The sequence below is a fragment of the Corella eumyota genome, chromosome 4 (genome assembly GCF_963082875.1).
Source record: "Corella eumyota chromosome 4, kaCorEumy4.1, whole genome shotgun sequence".
Classification (NCBI taxonomy): domain Eukaryota; kingdom Metazoa; phylum Chordata; class Ascidiacea; order Phlebobranchia; family Corellidae; genus Corella; species Corella eumyota.
Window position 1 is genome coordinate 13,476,793 of NC_137493.1, and position 19,303 is coordinate 13,496,095.

General features: G+C 31.5%; 2 protein-coding genes across 3 annotated transcripts; both read right to left on the reverse strand.

Annotated features, from left to right (window-relative positions):
- Window positions 1–76: 76 nt before the first annotated feature.
- On the reverse strand, window positions 77–13,244 carry LOC145749407 (potassium channel subfamily T member 2-like). Of its 2 annotated transcripts, none has more exons than XM_082565165.1 (26): window positions 13,104–13,244; window positions 11,657–11,736; window positions 11,447–11,543; window positions 11,000–11,126; window positions 10,260–10,394; window positions 10,104–10,187; window positions 9,929–10,023; window positions 9,376–9,559; window positions 8,956–9,058; window positions 8,487–8,685; window positions 8,238–8,415; window positions 7,982–8,085; window positions 7,570–7,719; window positions 6,741–6,937; window positions 4,712–4,820; window positions 4,419–4,527; window positions 4,227–4,354; window positions 3,954–4,070; window positions 3,086–3,190; window positions 2,824–2,962; window positions 2,398–2,586; window positions 1,916–2,111; window positions 1,721–1,817; window positions 1,467–1,557; window positions 994–1,130; window positions 77–753 (listed from the first exon to the last, which is right to left on the reverse strand). In XM_082565165.1, the coding sequence occupies exons 1-26, from the start codon at window positions 13,205–13,207 to the stop codon at window positions 471–473; spliced, it is 3,537 nt and encodes a 1,178-aa protein (XP_082421291.1). In that variant the 5' UTR covers window positions 13,208–13,244; the 3' UTR covers window positions 77–470. The 2 variants fall into 2 exon arrangements, with proteins under 2 accessions (XP_082421291.1, XP_082421290.1); XM_082565164.1 differs by lacking the exon at window positions 13,104–13,244 and adding an exon at window positions 11,899–12,963.
- A 1,411-nt stretch (window positions 13,245–14,655) lies between these two features.
- Window positions 14,656–18,573, reverse strand: LOC145750291 (uncharacterized). The gene is made up of 8 exons (XM_082566286.1): window positions 18,350–18,573; window positions 17,908–18,035; window positions 16,854–16,983; window positions 16,629–16,781; window positions 16,377–16,489; window positions 15,697–16,112; window positions 15,485–15,617; window positions 14,656–15,101 (listed from the first exon to the last, which is right to left on the reverse strand). Exons 1-8 carry the CDS (start codon window positions 18,552–18,554, stop codon window positions 14,913–14,915), a joined length of 1,467 nt encoding a protein of 488 aa, XP_082422412.1. The 5' UTR covers window positions 18,555–18,573; the 3' UTR covers window positions 14,656–14,912.
- Between the last annotated feature and the right edge of the window lie 730 nt (window positions 18,574–19,303).

Genomic DNA, 19,303 nt, shown 5'->3' on the forward strand with positions numbered 1-19,303 from the left:
GTCAAATGCTGCGCATTTTTACGAAGTCACAAAATAGTTTAAAGAAAACATTTTAAACATTTATTAGCGCCCGAAATTTAACTACGACACGTAAAACTTTTTAAAAAAATACACACATCCAAAATAGACATATATTACTGCATTAAACAGAAAGTGCGAAAATTTATTAATTTTTAAAATTCTTTTAGAAAAATATTTTCTATGATACTGTTTTATTTTATTTTTAAGTTTAATTAAATATAGTTGTAGCCTATAGGTTTAACGGGTAAAAAGTCCCAGATAATTTTACGTCACGCGATTGGCAATTTCCACAAAGATTCCCACAAAGGTGAATTTACTTTGTCATGTAAGAAGGCAGCGCTTGAACAAGAAACTAAACTTTGCTACGTGCCAGACTACAACAATAAAAACTCGACATACGACCCTCTTAAAACAAGGCTCGCACCTAAAAATATTCGCTACCCCAAATGTTACGCCTCAGTGATCTCTTCCCCGCGTTTTAACAACTTGGACGAGAATTTCGTCTCGGCCATTTTCGGAAAATCTCCGAAGACCCCCAAAATATCGTCGACGTCTTTTTCCCCGTCGGGCGTCTCCTCGGTGATCGAGCTGATCCGCCGCGACGCTTTGCTGGCCATAGGCGGTGACGTCACGTCCCGCATGACGTCATCTTCCGATAACGAGTTTTGATTGGATGACGCGCGCGACGAAGCCGAGTTCGTGGCGTGAGCTATTTCAGGGTTAATAAGATACCTAAAAAAACAGACTATGACGTCATTTAAGGGTGACGTCAGCTTTTTAAATACAAAATTGTTGGTGTTGCTTTTTTCCCAGTTTTTAATTTGTGTTGCTTGGTTATAACACTTAAAACTGTTAGGGCCTTGCTCAAGAAAGTACCAAAAAGGTCTTTTAGTGGGAATCGCACCCAGATCACCGAGTGAATTATTTTTCAGTAACCAAACCCATCTACGAAAGCATTTTAAAAACACTTACAAAATATCTCCGCTCTGCAATCGGGTTTCTGCTGGTGGGTTTAGTAAAATGTAACCGAATCGATCAACATTAACTTCATCGTTGTTACTTGTGTTGTAACTTGGTTTAAGCGGAATTTCCAACTCCGTCATGCGAGCCTATTATAAAACAATAAAATGAGTAATTGTAAATGGTTTGTCTTTTTTTTTTAAATATTTAGCAGCCCAACGCTTTAAGGTATATTTTATAGTGAAAAAACAAGTATTTGTTGGTTAATACAATTTAGTAGAAGTTCAAATGTATTTTTATTTTAAAAGAGTGTTGAAAACTTGTTAAAAATGTACATCTTTCAACCATTTCAAGGTTCAACAATATTGACAAATACAGATAAAATATTCATAAGTTTGGTTCGAAAAAAACTCTTATATTAAATTGAACTGTTCAATTTTTTTAGAGAATGTTGTTTAAATTTAAAGGGCCCAAAGTTATAATACCTCTATAGCATCATCAAGGTTTTCTCTTTCTGATTTTGTGCTGTGCAAAAGATGTAGTTTACGAAGGCTTTGACGTTTGCTCATTCGAAACCTAAAACAAGAATATTGTTATAGTTTTCTTTTGATGGCAGACACTTTTTGTAAAAAATAATAGCCTTTTTTGAAACTTCTACCACATAATTTTTATTTTAAAACAGTTTTTATAGTCATTTTATTTTAAAAGGTAGAAAAAAATGAGTTAATAAATGCTATACTTTGACTTAAACGTTTGCTTAATACCGGCCAAGCTTATTGCGCTTTGCCTTCTTTTTTTGCCCACATTCATTGTATCCACTTCGTCGCTATCCATTTCTGTACAGAAAAATAAAATTGCATATCCAATTAATATAATTTATACTTATAAAAAAATTTGGCTATTGGTCTAAAAAATAACTATTTATTAAATTTACCCCGGCTTTCGCTTGACGATTCAAAGTCGTCCATTTCCGGTGTTTCCATGTTAATTTTAGTAAAGTCGTGAGATTTGGGCGAAGGAATTGGGACCTTGTATCGATAAATACCCAACAGTATGCAACCGTTTCTTTTGCTCATTAATCTAAACTGGTGAGAATACGACCTTCCCGCTTCTTTGTCTTCCACTTTATGCTAAAACGTGAAATAAAATCGGCCTAAGGGGAAGTAGTTAGCTTACGGCATTAAAAAAAAGCAATTCTAGTTTACAGCAGTTAATTTAACAGCAGTTTTCCTTTTATTAAGCTTGTTAAGTAAAGTGTTTATAATATAAGGTTAAATTTAATTCGTAAAGTAAAGTGTTTGTAAAAAATTATTTAAATATAAACACAAGTAAGTGATATCACCTACTCTAAAACATTTTAAAAGAGTTCACCCTAGCTACGTTGCTAAAGTTGGAAGATAGCTTGCATTTACTTACAATAGCCAAGTATCCCGACCCAGGCGAATATTGTAAACCGAGCATTATCCTTAGTAAAGTGGCAAGGTAGCCTTTCATAAAAGATTGATAAAGCAAAGTGTCCAACATACTTGGCGAAAATACTTTGCCAGAAGCAAACGGCTCTCGAAACAAGTAAGGCGGGCTGCAAGATTTCTCCTTTTCTCTTTCCTTTTATAAAAGTATTTGTTAAGGCATAAACGTTGTGCAACAAAAAGTTAACTTAACTTTTAGTCTAGTGTTCTTTAAACAACTTTAAAACACTACAAAAGGGGTATATTTATTGTGTACAAACACTTATTTTTAAATATTAAAAGTTAGTTGTAGTTATAATGTATTTTGATATATTTTCAGTGGTATGAGACCTTACAAATAGTTTAATAACCATAGTAGTAGGCTTTATTTTACCTTCCTAAATTCTTCGGCATCAGTGTAAGGGTCAGGTGGTGTAAAATGCATAAACCTCATGTTTGGAGCATAAGTTAACTCTAAGCAAGTAGTAATATGTGGAAATAGTCGGTACATAGTCTGTGTAGCCACCAACTGCCTTGAAAACATAACAGGTAAGTTAATTATATGATCATTCTGTGATAGATAAATATTTAACAAATTTTAATAAATAGGCCTATATTATGCAGTAGTTGTAATAGTTTTATTTGTATTTCTTTACCTTGAATCTGCCATGTATTCTTCTTCAGCGTACATCGACGTTTCACGATCAACTATGATAACAGTATGTGCATTTGCAACCCCAGCATGTAGTAAAGAATCCAATCTAAACATTAAAATGTAAGTTCAATAACTTAACAAACATGTAGTAGTGTTATCTCAATAATATCGTATATGTCTATTGTGTTAGGCTTAAGTTTTTGTTGCTGTTCTAAGCCAAGCGTACGACTACTGACTTGACATATTTTACAATGCGTGTATTAGTGATATAGATTTTTGTACAATTTAATCCTATATGTTTACAACACCTATTTTGGTAATTTTTCACAAACATGGCTTTCTTAACAAACAACATTTATGTGTGTTTCGCGCACTACGTAAGCTTGACACTCTTTTAAAATGCTCTAAAAGTACACATTACAACATACTCCACCCCTACACAAACAGGTATCATTCATGTGCAAGTAGCATTCACTAACCTTCTTTTAAATTTGCGTTGTGACTTAGTCCTATACCGTGTACCATAACTATTTAAAATGTAATAACTAACGTAAACGTCAAAACTTTTTTTTTGTGTGATATTTTTAGACGTTTAAACAATGCAATTCAAAATCAATGTTACATGAGGTCGTGGGTTTGATCCCCATTGCTCTCATGCTGTAGCGCCCTTTAGTGAGGCGCTATAAACGGTATGAACTTTTGCTGAGCCAGCACTTAATTAGCAGTGTAATTATCGGGCAATTATATCTATACTATCCCGATCCGCCAAAGACAACTCGAGACTGGGTCGGGGTACCTGATGTTACTCTATGTTTAGGTCGAGAATAAAGATATATATAAAAATGGGTTTATTTGATATAGGGACTTACCCGCTCATACTACCGAGCATGTAGTATACCATAGGGAAGCAGTTGATCGCGTTTACGAAGCTATTTTCGGGCGAATGCTCCAGTAAAAGAATGATGGGCCGAAGGGAACTTCTTTGGCTGTAAAGAAGGTATTTTAACACAAGTTTTTTTATCATACTACCTAAGTGGTACAGGATATATAGTTTTATATAGGCTCTAAAAACGCACTACTCTTGGCTCATAAAGTAGCATAGGTAAAAACTAGAAAAGAGTGACAAAAATGAATTTTCTAACTTGTGGTGCGCTCGCAACGGTATCATTGCATTAAACAAACTCTGAGAGGCAAACTCAGCAATAACAACGATTGGGGCATGCGTCCAGTTGTAGTGGGAAGCTGAAGTATTTCTACAATGCTCGCAAGGCTTAAAACAGAAAGAGAGAAAAGTTAATATTTATTGATATCACCTAAAATATAAAATTACTTACCCTGTCTAATCGAACACAACATAGTTTTGCTCTTTCCATTAATATATGACACATTGTTGGTGTTATATGACCCACGTAAGGAGAAACAGGCGGAAAACCAATTTCAGTTCTGTAAATGGGTTATTATATGAAGATATTAGCAAACAGTTTTGGTATTAAAAATCTTTCTCGTAATTTTTTAGGTATAAAACTTTGTGAAGGCTTGAACCGCTAGTCTTATATGCAGAATAATAGTAATAAAATGTAAGATAAATGAAATATTTAGATAACATATATGCGGACAGTTTACATACCTTCCCATTGTAGTGGATTGTATTTCGTTTTTCTTGGTATTTAATTTCCTTTTTAACAAATCTGGCTTTACTGGAATCGACTCGACAATTTCAACAGGGGAATATTTGACTATAACATAAAAAAACGGTTTATGAAGGTCAGTATTTAATAAAATATCATGAAAATTATAAATTTAAAATTTGGAATTTTTTTTATTTCAACTAATTTTCTTTTATTGCGTCATACAAGACGTCACAATCAAAAAAGTTAAGGAAAAATTTGCTGATTTTTTGGAAATCAGTTATTCGCTCTTGTATGCAGTACAGTAAGCATCGTTTATTTTCACAAGAAAAATTTCATTTTTCCACCGAAAAATGGCCATGACAAATCTATTACAGCGAATTATTAAACTCGAAGATCATTATATTGAGTTAAAGCAAGATTTGAATGCTTTTCCCCAATTTTTAGAAGTTTTACAAACTTTTATTTCAAGGTAAGTCAAACCTTCAGTTTTCTACAAAATTTACGTTTTTAGGTCACTTTACTTTATTTAATTTTTATTTTTATTATAGAATTGATGCACAAAGATCAAATTATAATGCAATTCTATGCAATGAAGCCCTTAAAGATTTATTAAAGGTATTTAATTCTATTTCTGCTGTTTAAATAAGTAATTTTATGTTATAAGTTTAAATAATTTTTTTCAATATTTAAGTGCCTTATTCGTTAAATAAACTAACTTGACTATTTTTTTTTGTATTTAGGCATTGGACGGTAATCGAACTACCAAAGTAACGCAGTGTGAAGATTCAATAAAACCTAAAAATGAGACGGTTTTTATTTGCAATGAAACCCAAACTACAGATCTATCTGTTAATATCAACAGCGACTCAAATGTCAAAGTTACTCCACTAAATCCCTTTGATATTTCGGTACAGAAAACCCCACTTCTGTCTACTTACAAACCCCGCTTATCTCCTATACCACCATCTAGCAAGCCATTCTTGCGTGGCACCACTTTGTTGAATTCGCCTACAAAAATACCAAGACCTCGTAATATTAAATGGGTCAAGACAAAGCTTGACTCGCCAGCAATGCCTTTCAGTAAGCCTCAGCAATATTGGAGCAAGCCTAGTAAGGTAACATCAGCCAGTCTTGAATTAGCTACGCCAAAATTATCAAAATTGGCATTGAAAGAAAAGATAGCGATTGTTAAAGCTTCAGCCAATGACGTTACTGTTGCTATAAATGATGTAACCACCACGAAAATGAGATCTGCTAAAAGTGACACCACCAAAACTGCCACATCACTTGCAAAGGACAGTGATTACTGGTTAGCTGTGTACTCACAACAAGTGAGTCGACGGGTTAAACGTAAAAGTTACCAACTACAAAACAAGAACATATTAGGCGTTCTGTCTTCCTTGAAAAACAACGCCACATCTTCACCAGTCAAAAACCCAATGGAGGCAGAGTGGAAAAAGCTTTACTGTAAGGAGAAAAAAGGAAGGCAGATAGTAGCACAGTAAGCTTCCAAATGTAAACATTTAGACTAAAAAACATTAGGTATACTAGACACTATGTGCACAGTATACAGTTTGGCGTTTTGAAGCGCTCACATTATCAATAGCATTTATGTTAATACGAAAAATGACTACATTTAGTCAGAAAAATTAATATTCAATTTCTGAAAAACAAAAGCTATTAGTTAGTAGCAAATGTAATGTACTTGCGTAGTTACGCCTCCGTGCATTAATATTTTTTTATTTAATTTATAAATTTATTCTGCTGTATTATTTATTGCAGATACTGTGTTTTATTTTTTCGTTTTAATAAATGGTTTCAAACCACTTTCGTTGCGTTAATTTATTTTTTTTTTTGGGGGGGGGGGGGACAAATTTAAACTTATTTTATCTCTCATTATAGTTATCAAATGATGGTTCGGGGTTCAAACCGCACCTATGCCAAACTATTAAATAAATCAAAACAAGGCAATTTACCCAATAAAATATAAAATATATTACAATAAGAAGATGTAAAAAAGCTTACTTAGCTCTATGCCTGTCTGTCCGTTACTTTTCTTAACAGATCCTTCATTCTCTTTTTGCTTTTTCACTATTTTTGCATCCTCCTCCTGCGTTAAACAGATGTAGAAGAGAAGGTCCTCCGAATCGATTACAAAGTCTCCTCCGGGATTGATTTTTATTTCTCCGTACCTCTCAACCCCAAATAAAGTGGCCCCACATCTTGAAAAAAAATTCGACATAATTTAAAACAGAAAGTTTTTAAATAATCTAGAAAAGCATCTACATATCCGTATTTTTTGTATATTTTTGCATTTATCTTTATCCTCGATGTGGAAAAGTCAAATGCACGACTTAAACATAGAGTAACATCAGTTACTCCGACCCAGTCTCGAGTTGCCTGTGGCAGTTTGGAATATTATAGATTTTAATTGCCCGATAATTATACTTCTGATTAAGTGCTGGCTCAGCAGGAGTTCATACCGTTTATAGCACCTTACTTAAGGGCGCTACAACATAAGATCTGTGGGGATCAAACACACGACCTCATGTGTGGTGTGGCAAGTGTTCTTACCACTACACCACGCTGTCGGACTGTATTTCCAACTATGCTTTGAAAAAAGGGAAAAAATCATTAATATTTAGGCATCTAATTAAGTGTAACAGAACAATTTAATATTCCACTCTTAAATGTTTTTCAATGGAGAGCTACCCCTTAAAATGGGTTCATAGTAAAAAAATACGTTTTTTTATTTTGTAATATATTTGTAAAAAAACAAACGATGTTAGTCTTATTAAATATTAATAAGTAACGATTATCTGGTATTCAGATTGTAAAATAGATTGTTTTTTACTTAGAGTGGGCCAGCATAGCAGCCTTGTTGAATCTTTGTCCAACGTAATCGCTGAAGAATTTGCTATTTTGCGCAACCACGCTGTAAATTTCGTTTCCCGCGCTTCTACCAAATTCTCGTTTCCAGTCGGATTTTAAACTCTTCCCCTCTCTCAACATAACAAAAAAATAATTTTTTTTGCAGAAGTGTTTTAGAAAATTTTTTTGAAAAAGTATTTGGCCATTTATTGCAGAAATATTTTGGCAATTTTTTTTTGCAGAAAAAATTTTTTTTACTAATTTTTTTGCAGAAAAATTTTTGCAAGATTTTTTTCAGAAATGTTTTGGCAAATTTTTGCAGAAGTATTTGAATTAAAAATTGTTTAGCTCTACAAGTCGTTAAATTTAAGCTTACAAAATGTATCTAAACTTACTGTCCTTTAGAAGTATGCGCTAGCAGTGTTATAAGAGTCGATATACCAGGAATAAAACAGTTCATTGCAAGTAAAACGTACTTAAATTCATCGTCACAAATCACCTAAACCAAATACAAATTATTTTGTTAATTGCATAACAAGGTGTACTCCCACATGTACAACTTACTAAAAGAAAGCAGTTATAAACTAACGATTTAATAAACCATATAAACTAGAGTATGGTATTCGTTTTTAAGTCTGAACTTTAACTTACACAGTCTGCAAACTGCACATGTAACTTGCTTTCAGGTCGTAATATTTGGACAAACAAAGGACATCTCGGTGTAAAGTCTTTTACTGACATTGCTCTTAAAATTGTTTTTTCGTCGGCTGCCGTTCTGTCGACTTCCTGACGTGATGTCAAAATAAAACAGGCTTCAGCGGCATCCATTCTGTAAGGTAAACGACTTTTACTTTGCAGAAAATAAATGATAAAAATTCCTCTCCCAAAAATGTTATTTACTTTACTCTGATAAGATCTTCATCACGGAGCAGCGATCCTTGGATGTAGATGACCCTTTCAGCCCATATGGGAACTTGAAGAAACCTTTTTAACGTTTCGTCCAACTCACAAGGTGATAGAAGAACAACGTAGTAATTTTGTAATATAGAGTGAGCGTAGAACTCGTTTAAGAAGTCTAGTGTCACATCCATACGTAGAACTTGATAAAAAAAGAATCATATTCGGATAAATTAATTTTTAAGTATTTAGGAAAAATAGGCTAATAAACCAAACAACACAGTATTATGCTATCTTATATCTGGGTACAGTAAGTAATATTTCCTATTAGCTAAATGGTTTTTAAAGGTGACAAAGCATAATCTTTCAAACTGGTGTGATAAGCTATAGGGTGTAACAATTTTAGCTTAAAATTTTGTTTGTATTGTCTTTAAATTAAAAGTTAATATCATAGCGTCGTCTTTTTTTTTACCTGTCGAACATACGACCACGTGCTTTTCTGTTTTTGCTCTCTGTCTGCTATACTCGCCGCCTTGCTTTTGCCTCTCAGACCATAAAAAAGATATTTGTTCAACCTAAAATAAAAAACCGATATGTTAAAGTTCACGCCGTTGGTTTTAGGAATATTTTTAATTCAATAAATTTATCAGTAACGTTATTTTTCATCAAAATTGAGGATTGTCGTCAGTAAGAAATTACACACTTTGTTGAAATTGATAAATTATTCATCGAGGTACAGAAAGGCAACAAAATAAGTAAAAATAAAGTAGGTATTAAATTCAAACCTACAACATAACGTTAAACTACAACATTAAACATTTCAATAATAGTGTGTACTATTAGGTCTAAAGACTTGTATTTAAAACACAATAATTGAGCTTTATTTTTATACCTGACTCGGTATTATTCCAAGCGCCACAAAAATAATTACAATGACCAGTAGCTTTGATGGCCAGATAGTTGGCGTAATATCTCCATACCCCACAGTACTGAAAGTTACTACCACAAACCACATAGAATCAAATAAATCGATTCGATATTTACCAGCACGTTCGAGATGCTGGACACCACATATACTGTAAAACAAAATAGTAGCCTACAGAAATATAAGTCCATAATTTTAAACTATCTTATTAATGGCTATATTTATTCTAAGTAGGCGGGTCACATTTATAGAATGAGGTAACATTGTTCACCAATAAACATGGCAGCATTGGGATCAAACTCAGTACTTTAGGCTGCTATGTTTAGTTATTTAACACTGCTTAAAAGCTTCGGTAAATAAAAAGTGGATTTTTAACCGTTATCAACGTATAGTTAATTCCTTTTGTACTTTAATTTGTTGTTAAGTGCAGCAAGAATATAGTTTTGAATTTGCTGATAAGTAAACCATTTTTTGTTAATAAGTAATCGTTTATTTATTAGGTTTATGTTTTTGAACTTACCATGTTATAAAAAGGCAAATTAATATTGCAAGTAATACGATAACTTGATTGAACATTGCGCTTTGTTGCTTGTGAGCAACTCTATGTAGATCATTCTAAATTACAAGTTTTTTTTTACATATATAAGAAAAATCCACATTTTATTTAAATTAAGATGTAATTTTAGAGAACTTACAATAATGCTTTCTAATCCACATTTGGCAAGCCATATATTTAAAAACACGGGCACAAAAAGGCATTGCAAATACTCCCCAAATATCTAAACCAAGCAAACGGTTAATTTCATCAGAAAAAAAATTAATAAAACACAAAATTTTAAAAATTTACATACTGTAACGATGAAGGGGACTGTACATATTATTTCTATAAACCAATTGACGCTGATAAGTTGTTGTGATAGATTACCCTTATAGTTTGCAAAGGTGTTGATTATTTCATGAAACAAGCTGATGATAGCTAAAACAACCTGCAATCAAGTATACCTGTTTTATAACATTAGAAAAGAAGAACGTAGTATGCAGCGTTTAGTTACGAGACGATAGGTTTAGTGTTCGAGCCGCACCACTGCCCTTTTTTGAGCCTTTTTGTAAATTAAACACAGTGTTTATAAACTGCTTATAAACGCCAAATTTTTCTTCCTTTTTAAATAAAAAAGCATCATCTTAAAAATTAAGCCAAATTAAAAAAAAGTTGTAATTGCACATATTGCCTAACAATATAGAATGTATTGAAGCACTAAAAAGTGGATTTTAAAGGTAGGCCTTCATGTTTGATTCCCACTAAGACCGCTTTGTTGCCTCGTTAAAAAAGTGATAATTTTTACTAAACCGTAACAAGCTTAACCATTACATCAGACGTATTTTCCATAAAAGATTATCGATTTCAATTCTATTAATTATTAAAAAGAAGATTATTGTTACAAATGTCTGGCAACCTTCTTACAGGTTGTGAGGTTGTTTTGTTATATAAACTTAAATTAATATTTCATACAATTGTTAATACATTTTTGAATCTATGTGACATTTATTTTAAATATGTTTTAATTTTGATTTTATTTAAACAATTTGTTACCTGTGCTATCCATATTGGTTTTGGACGCTCTGTCCATATAATAGGCAGCCATGAAAAGTTATATTGATTAATCCAAGTTGGATTTAAACCGTCTGGCCCAACTGGCTCTTGTATACATCTTCCACAACTATAATAAGAATTTAAATGTGTTTTTAATAGGGGTATGGAATGTAAAAATGTGTTTATAAATTTAACTTTAGTTAGTAGATGGTAGGTAAATTTGGGTGATTTTTTAATTTTAAATAGCTAGATTTTTAATTAAAAAGCAAGTAATATAATTCTATAGCTCTTTTATCAAATAAAAATTGGTAATAAGGATATATAAATATATTTGATTATATTTTAATACTCGATTTGGTGTAATATTTCTGGTTTTAATTTTGTCAATAAGCTTTAAAGACAATGCACAATCCCAGTAATAACAAGAAAATCAATTTAAATACAAACCAGGTCGTTGTTACCGCAGAATCTATGGCAGAACCAATCAAATACAACACGACCGTCGTGATTTTCAAAACAAACTTGAATAAACGAATTCGAAGACCTGTAAAAAGGAAACGTCATTTTATAGACTTTATTTGCTTTTATTTCTAGACATATCCGTTAAAATGTAAATGTTAAATTGTATGCGTTTTAAGGAATATTGACTATTCGCACTTGTGGTTTGATTTTTGATGAAGTAATATCTAACTCTTTCGGTAAACGTACTTTCGTTGACAAATAGCTCCAAATTTAATCTAAAAATAAATTAAACTTAAAAAAATCTTCAACGCTTAGACTGTATATTCGGCCATATTTAATTGAGGACAAACTGATATGCATAAAACTGCAATTTTTTTAAAAATTTTTTAAGAGTCTACAAAAATATGAGTTATTTTTACTATGGCTTTTTATCCTACCTTTCAGTTTTACTTAACGTACAACTAGAACCACCGTTAGCTGACAAATCATTTGTATCTACTTGCAGAAAATTTCCATTTTTTACATCGCCCGATTTTACAGTATTAGTAACCATGCCGTCTTTTGCTGTATGAATTTTATTGCTTGCCATGTTTTAAAAACATTTAATTAGTTTAAATATTTATATCAAAGCGCGCAAAATTTTAAATTCATATCTTCTTTTTTTTGGTCAATTTTTACCTATTTTTACATTTATAGTTCTATATACCCCTTTGCTTTACGATAAAAAGTATAACTAGACGAATATCATAACATAGCCTAGCCTTATTATTTATTAATTCCCGTGTTTATCATAACAGACAAATGTTACTTAGATACATATAACACGAACCGTAATTTTTTTATTCTAACCCTATAATTGCTACCCTAGCGCATCGGCTAGGTGTATTTTCTATAGAAAAGCATAGCGCTTCTTTTTGTATTAGACATATGCTATATTCAATTCGAGATTAGACAAATTAATGCCTACTCTCTATTGATCGGCGCATAAGGTGATAGGCAAATTGCCGCTGTTCCTTTTAAATGTAAGCTGTTTCGAATTGAATAATATTCGCTTCGTCTCTTATGTTTTTATTATTAATCTCATTTAGGTGAGCTGAGAATACAACGAGCACACTTTCGTGGATTAGTTTTTTGTGTGTGGGTGTCAGTTAAAAAAACATTGTCACAAAATTCCCCGATATAAAGCGAGAATTTGTTATATTCAATGGACTATTAATAAACCTAAATACCCTACTTAAATGAAATAAAACAACATAAATATCATACAAATGATAACAAATACTTTAATTTGAAACAGCTACTACTACACTGTTATTATTTTTTTCTATGAGTCATACTAAATGCATATTGTTGTTGATTACTATACTAACAAATACAATGGCTATATTAATACGCTTAATACAAACTGTCCACCATATTGGTAATAACCTTATGTTAGCCTTATAGTTAAATTAAGCATTTAAATTAACAGAAACTTGTAAACTGCTAACTATCTTACTGTGTTAGCATATTTAATTATCATTTAAAACGAACACTCAAGTTTGATGTTATACAGTACTATATTGGGTAACCTAATATCTGCCTTAAAAAGCAATGTTGTCATATTCCGTCAAATTTTAATTAAAAATTTAATTTTAAATACCTGCTTCTTTGATTGGAATAAATATGTGACAAACTTCTGTTGCTGTCGACCTGAAGTTGATTCAAATTTCGGCCAGGCTGTAGAAACAGATTCGATTCATTCATATTTTAGTTTCAAAAAGCCATTACCTTTACATATTGCTAAAATGTATACAAATCTATATTTATTTTAAACGCTATTAAATCGTTTATTTAAAAACCTACTCATGGATTTATACAGTGTTTATTCAATAGTATGGTATATCCTTTTTTTTGTTAATAATCTACAACAAAAATTAGATATTAATATTCAGCCTCCATATCCTAGCCATTTAAAAATGTTACTTATTCTGTCTATATAGCAATATAAAATCGGCACTGCTAAAATATTATATTCCAAAATGAAGTTAATTAATTTATCTGCAATTCATAATATTGTACTTATCTGTTTAAATCGCTGGCACATATATGGTATATCAATTACGTAATATAATGCTACTAGTTTCTTATACGTAGGCTGCTTGTTTACAGAGAAAGTCATATGGGATTTCTACTGAACATCAGCCAACAAGCAATATCAATTACATTGATTGAAGGAATTAGGTTTAAAAAACGACTCGCTAAAAATGTGGGAACATTTTTAGGGCATTAATTTGGTCGCAAAATGCACCTGAATTTCTGTTGTTGTAAAACAAAAAAAAATGAACTTGAAACCGGTAAGTTAAAAAGCATGCAATAGCTTTGCAAAAATAGGTAAATATATACAAGTGTTTTATTATTGCCTGAACTATTTTTAGTTGATTTGCTGTTTTAAGTATATCGGTGTAAAACGATTTACTTAATTTAAATACCGATTTGCTATTAACGTAGTCCCCATTCCTTTTACACTAAGCCTATACTTGACCTATTGTAAGTCCCTTGCGACTTGAAATTTTTGTTTCATCTATTTCAAAGTTACTGCTTAACTTTTGTTAAAAGATTTCAATTCACTATTTAGCTGAATGTAAGACTGTTGTATTGCGGAAATTACACCATATAGTAGTAAAACGTCACGCAATTGCCTACTTATTTTACTGAATACTCTTACTACATTGATAACCTGTTTGTTGCCTTGAATACAATAGTATCTTAACCCTGGTTAAGTTTAAATAGCTGCGGTTGGACTATATATAAGCTTTATAAGATAAGGCCAACGAATCTTTTTTCAATAAAACAGTAATTTAATTCTAACACCGCTCCTTGCTTTTCGCTTTGAAATATTCATGACTTAATATTTTTTACAACATAAATTAAATAATTTATTTTTTTCTGGGTAGATGAACTGCTAAATTTTTCCATATCTAAATTTGAAATTATAATTAACAACTTTTAAAAATTTAGAATGACAGTCATTTAGGTACCATACACAATGCGTTATATCACGATTTTAACTAATTAACATGGTCAAAATTTTTAAAATTACTTGATAAATAATAGGAATCGGGAAAAGTGGATATTTCATATTAGAAATAGCATTTTGCATTGCCTTAGCCTACATAAATATACCATTTAAAAAAATGACTTTAAAGTAGTATAAACATATTTTTATTTTCAACAAACAATTAAAAAAACGTTTAGAAAGTTAATTAAGAGAGCAAAAATATTAAATTAGTAAAAAAATAAACGAAACAATTTTTCAATGTACTTTGTTGAGTTATCGACTGTTAATTAGCAATTTAATGTTAATATATTATTCATATAAAATAATTTTGGTTAAAATTTTTATCACCAAAAATAAAAAAAAGCAATGTCGATAGTTCAGGTTTACTTTCTATAGCATAAATTATATAAGTTAGAAATACAAATCTTCTTGTACCAGCCTAACTATAGGAGGGTGCTGCGACAAGTCACAAGGCTGTTTGTATGATACATGGTAATATACTCTGTTGTTTTGAATTTCTTTGTAGCCTTGCTGCAAAAGTTCGAAGTGGCCTGACTTGGTTGATTCTTCCATGTCAGAGATAGTAAGGCAATTCCAAAACTGCAAAAATCAACATGAATTTATAAGGACTAAGAAGTTGTAATGTAAAAATAAGAAATTTAAATTCTTTTGGAAAGGTCGATTTTTTATTGAATGGTTTTTAAAATGTTTTTTTACGTTTTCAGCCCATTTACTGATACCCATTTGACCAAATGAATATTTTTTTTGAAAGAAAAATTCCAAAAATGATATTTTACTACAACTTAAGTCAAAATTGTTATAGAAATTAAAGGTCATTTTTAAGAGAAAGATTAGGGGTAAGTACATCGTTTGTCACTTTAGGTTTTACCTTAGAACATTTTTGGTAAAACTATAGCCCATTACTGCACATTTTTACAACAGTTTTGTTTTACAAATTAAATCTTTTGAAATTAAAAACTTACGCTGGCCGTATCTACTTCGCATGTAAAATCGACATTAATGTATCTTCTAATCGTGTTATCCAAAGAAGAAGGGAGCCACATCTCGCCAGAAAATTGTGTTGATTTCATATGTACTCGTACGCTCATCCTTATACTAAAATAAAAATATTTTCATTAAAAAAAGCAAAAAAGATATTGCAACTAATACTTAACAACCTTTTCGTTTTGTTTACCTTGATGGCTTTGCTGGTCTAGGGTATACGCTTGCTGGTACGTATCCGGGTTCGTATACCCGCTCAGTAGTTGTTTGTGGTATATACGGGCTCTCAGTAGTAGTTTGTGGTATATACGGGCTCTTGGTAGTTTTTCTTTGTGTAAAACCTAACCATGGATTAGAGTAAGGGGTAGTTGGGTTGTATCGAGTTGTCGTTGTCGGCCTTTGTGTTGTTGTGGTGTCGTCGTAGTAATCGTATTCGTCTGGTATGGGACCGCTTGGCCTTGCTGTTGGCACAGGCCCTCCAGCGGTTGCTGCGTACGCTCGTTGGTTGCTGTCAGGTGTCGTAGTGCATCCAGGATTAGTGTTCCCGCGTATGCTTGGCTCTGAAGTTAAGCCACCGCATGGTTCGTATAGGTTATTAAAACCTGAAGCCTGCAAAAAACACAACAATGAACGCCGTGTTAATTTTTTAACCACTATCTACTTATGCTATCGTTGACAGGTTACATCAAAATGCCTAAGGCGAAAAATTTTGGATGACTCACAATACGCGGTTGCTAGTTTGACTAAAACAGTTCCGATTTAAAAACCTTGTGGTTAAACAGAACTAGCAATAGGTGATAATGATCAGCCATACGTAATAATTTGCATTAATTCACTATATCAGGTGGTTTATGTAGCATAACATTTGCTTACCCTTAAATAAGCATCTCTAGCTCTTTTGTCAGGCACAATCTCGACTTCATAACATGTTGTGTAAAGATTTCCGGCATCGTTGAAAGACCAGCCCCACATGAAAGTATAAAGTCCTAAAATATAGGTAATAAAATATATTTAACAAAACCTAGAATTATGAAGAGTAAAAAACGTCAAAGCTGTAATCAAAACTAGTTTTGCATTATTAATCATGGTATATGCTACCTTGCTTAATTTTAAAGACTGTTTTACCTGGGCCTAAGTGTCTGGGCACATTAAAACTGTAAGTTGATAACGCTTTGTCGGTGTTGTCGCAAAACCTTGGGGCGTTACCAAAACCCGCTTTGGGGTAAACGCTGCTGAGTGAAGTGTCGCCCCCGAAATCAAGACCTCTTGGCGATCGGCCTGAAAAAAAATTCAAATTTTAAATGACTAAAATTTTTTTTTAATTGTCAGGTATTCAGAATTTTTTCGTACCTAATTCGGCGATAACGTTGGCACGAAATTCACTTAAAGTAGGGTCTTCCGCCTGGGATCGAACTCCGTACACCCAGGATCCAGAGTCTGGCATCCAAATTGTACCGCAAGAACCATCTGCACCATGGTTCTAAACAAAAAAATAAAAATTTAACTAAAAATTTAATTGTATTTAAATTTATATTTTTTTGGAGTTACTAAAAGCAGTATTCATTAAACATTTCCATATTTGTAGTTTTAGGATTTTAACAAATCGTGATTTTCTACTAAGTGAGCGTAACATTTTGTATAAACAAACGACATTCGGGAAAACCCGGGTTTTAGTTTTTATTTTTTATTCTTAATTAGTTTGAAAGTGAATCACCGGTTACACCCGTGATGTTGATTTTAGATTAAAAACCAACACCTAGTTAAACAACAAATTTTGCAAAAAAAATTTTTAAATTTTTTTTAGATTTAGTTTATGATTAAAGTAAGGCGCATTTAGATATGCAAATCTTAAAAAGGCGAGCCAATATTTTTTTAAATTTCAAAAAATTACAAAAAAAATAAAAATTAGATAAAAGAACTAAAAAATGTAAATATAGGAAAATGCATTTATTATCTCCAATTTTTTGACATAAATTTATTTTAAAAATTTGCCAAAAAAAATTGAAAAAAAATTTGCTAAACTACTTTGAAATGCAAAAAGCTTGTTCAATTATAAAAACGGAAGTCTAAATGCCAAAACACTTTTGCCAAGTTTTAAAAATAGATTTTGGAACTAAATGTTAAAATGATAATTAATCGTTGTAAACCCATTATTTATCATAACCTCGTCACATATAAATGACCAAAAAAATTTTACAATTAAAAATTAATTAACATAAAAAAAATCAAAAGTCAATTATTAGAAAAGGTGATTGTAATTTAAATACATTTTTTCAAAAAAATTCTACAAAAAAGTAAAAAAACATTTCTTCGAAAATCAGACAACTTTACCTTATTTATACACAACAAATACGTTAATAACAACGATTATTACGTCATGATAAGGTCAATATTACGTGTTTACCTTCATAGGGTGCACTAGAATGACTTGCTGGCCTGGATAATACACAGCCATAGGATGACTTGATGAATAAGCGACATCGTTGCGAGGTTGACCGCATGCGTTATTCTCGTTAGGCTGATGGTCGTAACCTAAATACGTAATTGCCGCGTTATATTATAGTGGCTTTATAATACAATGCCAATTAAAGCCGACGAATTAATCTTTTTTTAATTTTAAATGTTTAAATTTTTTTTTAATTTATATCGTTGAAAATTGCCTTGCTTTTAATATAAAATATTCGGCGCAAAAAATAATAAATTAAAAAAATGTCAACGTTTATAATAATTTTGTTGTTGATATTATAATTCGACTGTCATCAATTTTATTTACAATTTACATAGCGCTCATACCGTTATTATTTTGAATTTTTTTTTAAATTTAAATTGAAAAATAAAAATTCTACCTGTATCGAATCCGAATACGCCATCTTTATTTGCTTTAATTTCCGCGTTTCGGGGGAACCCCCTACACTTGCTGGCGTCCCAGGTCCCCGCGTTTTTCTCCGCGTAATCGGTGCAGGCCAGCCAGCTGTGGCCCCGGACCTGGGTCACAAAAACCAAGAAGGCGACGAATAATTCGGAAAATTTCGATTTTAAATAAAGCTGCATTTTTTATCGTATTTTATTTAAGTCTAAAAAAAATTAAAAAAACTTTATTAATTTTATTTTTTATTTAATAATTTAATTTTGTTATTCACTTAAAATACTATCTTTAAATTCTGCATCAATTTTAACTGGCTTAGAATGACTTAAATTTCATGAATGTAGCCTACATTTATATACCCGAAAATCAAAGAAAAAAATCTCAACTTTTTTTGGTTTGATGTGACGTCACTATCAAAATACAACACGTCGTGACTTTTAAACTAAAACGATTTAAACTGTCACGTGGTTGCCTATGACACATAGGTATACTGCAAAAGCTTTTGTATTATATTCAGCAGAATACAAAATCTAAAAGTAATTGTTTTTATTAATTATGCGTCACCGCAAAAATGACTTGTTCGCTAAACTTGTGATTTTTTTCGTGTTTTTTTGTTGAATTACTGTTATTACTTGCTTGGACACGTTTATTAGTGATTCACGTATTCACAGAATTATATTTTGCATTTGAAATGTCAGGTTAAAATTAGCATAACTATTATCTTAACATTTGACCGGGTAACAGTGCGCCAATGCTTTTGTAGAAATGTTAATTATATAAACGGTATCAACATATATATGTTGCATTAAAAGCACTTGAAATTTGTTAGTGCAAGTTAAGTAAATGTTATTAAAATAAAAGTTATTCATGTGAAAGGGTTTTATTGTAAGATTACTTAACTGTAAACTTTTTCAATAAATGTAACAATACTTCA

Bases quoted from the DNA above. Each gene is read 5' to 3' on its own strand.
- LOC145749407 (XM_082565164.1), bottom strand. From the start codon at position 12,050: ATGGCAAGCAATAAAATTCATACAGCAAAAGACGGCATGGTTACTAAT. The intron at 7,720-7,981 runs GTAAGTTTAGAT...TGTTATGTTGAG, and splicing joins GCGCATACTTCTAAAGGACA to AGAGGGGAAGAGTTTAAAAT. The intron at 4,821-6,740 runs GTAAGCTTTTTT...TTTATGTTATAG, and splicing joins ACAGACAGGCATAGAGCTAA to TCAAATATTCCCCTGTTGAA.
- LOC145750291 (XM_082566286.1), bottom strand. From the start codon at position 18,554: ATGCAGCTTTATTTAAAATCGAAATTTTCCGAATTATTCGTCGCCTTC. The intron at 16,984-17,907 runs GTAAACACGTAA...TTTTTTGTTTAG, and splicing joins TTCTAGTGCACCCTATGAAG to AACCATGGTGCAGATGGTTC. The intron at 15,618-15,696 runs GTAAACAAAACG...TTTTTATTTTAG, and splicing joins AGACCAGCAAAGCCATCAAG to TATAAGGATGAGCGTACGAG.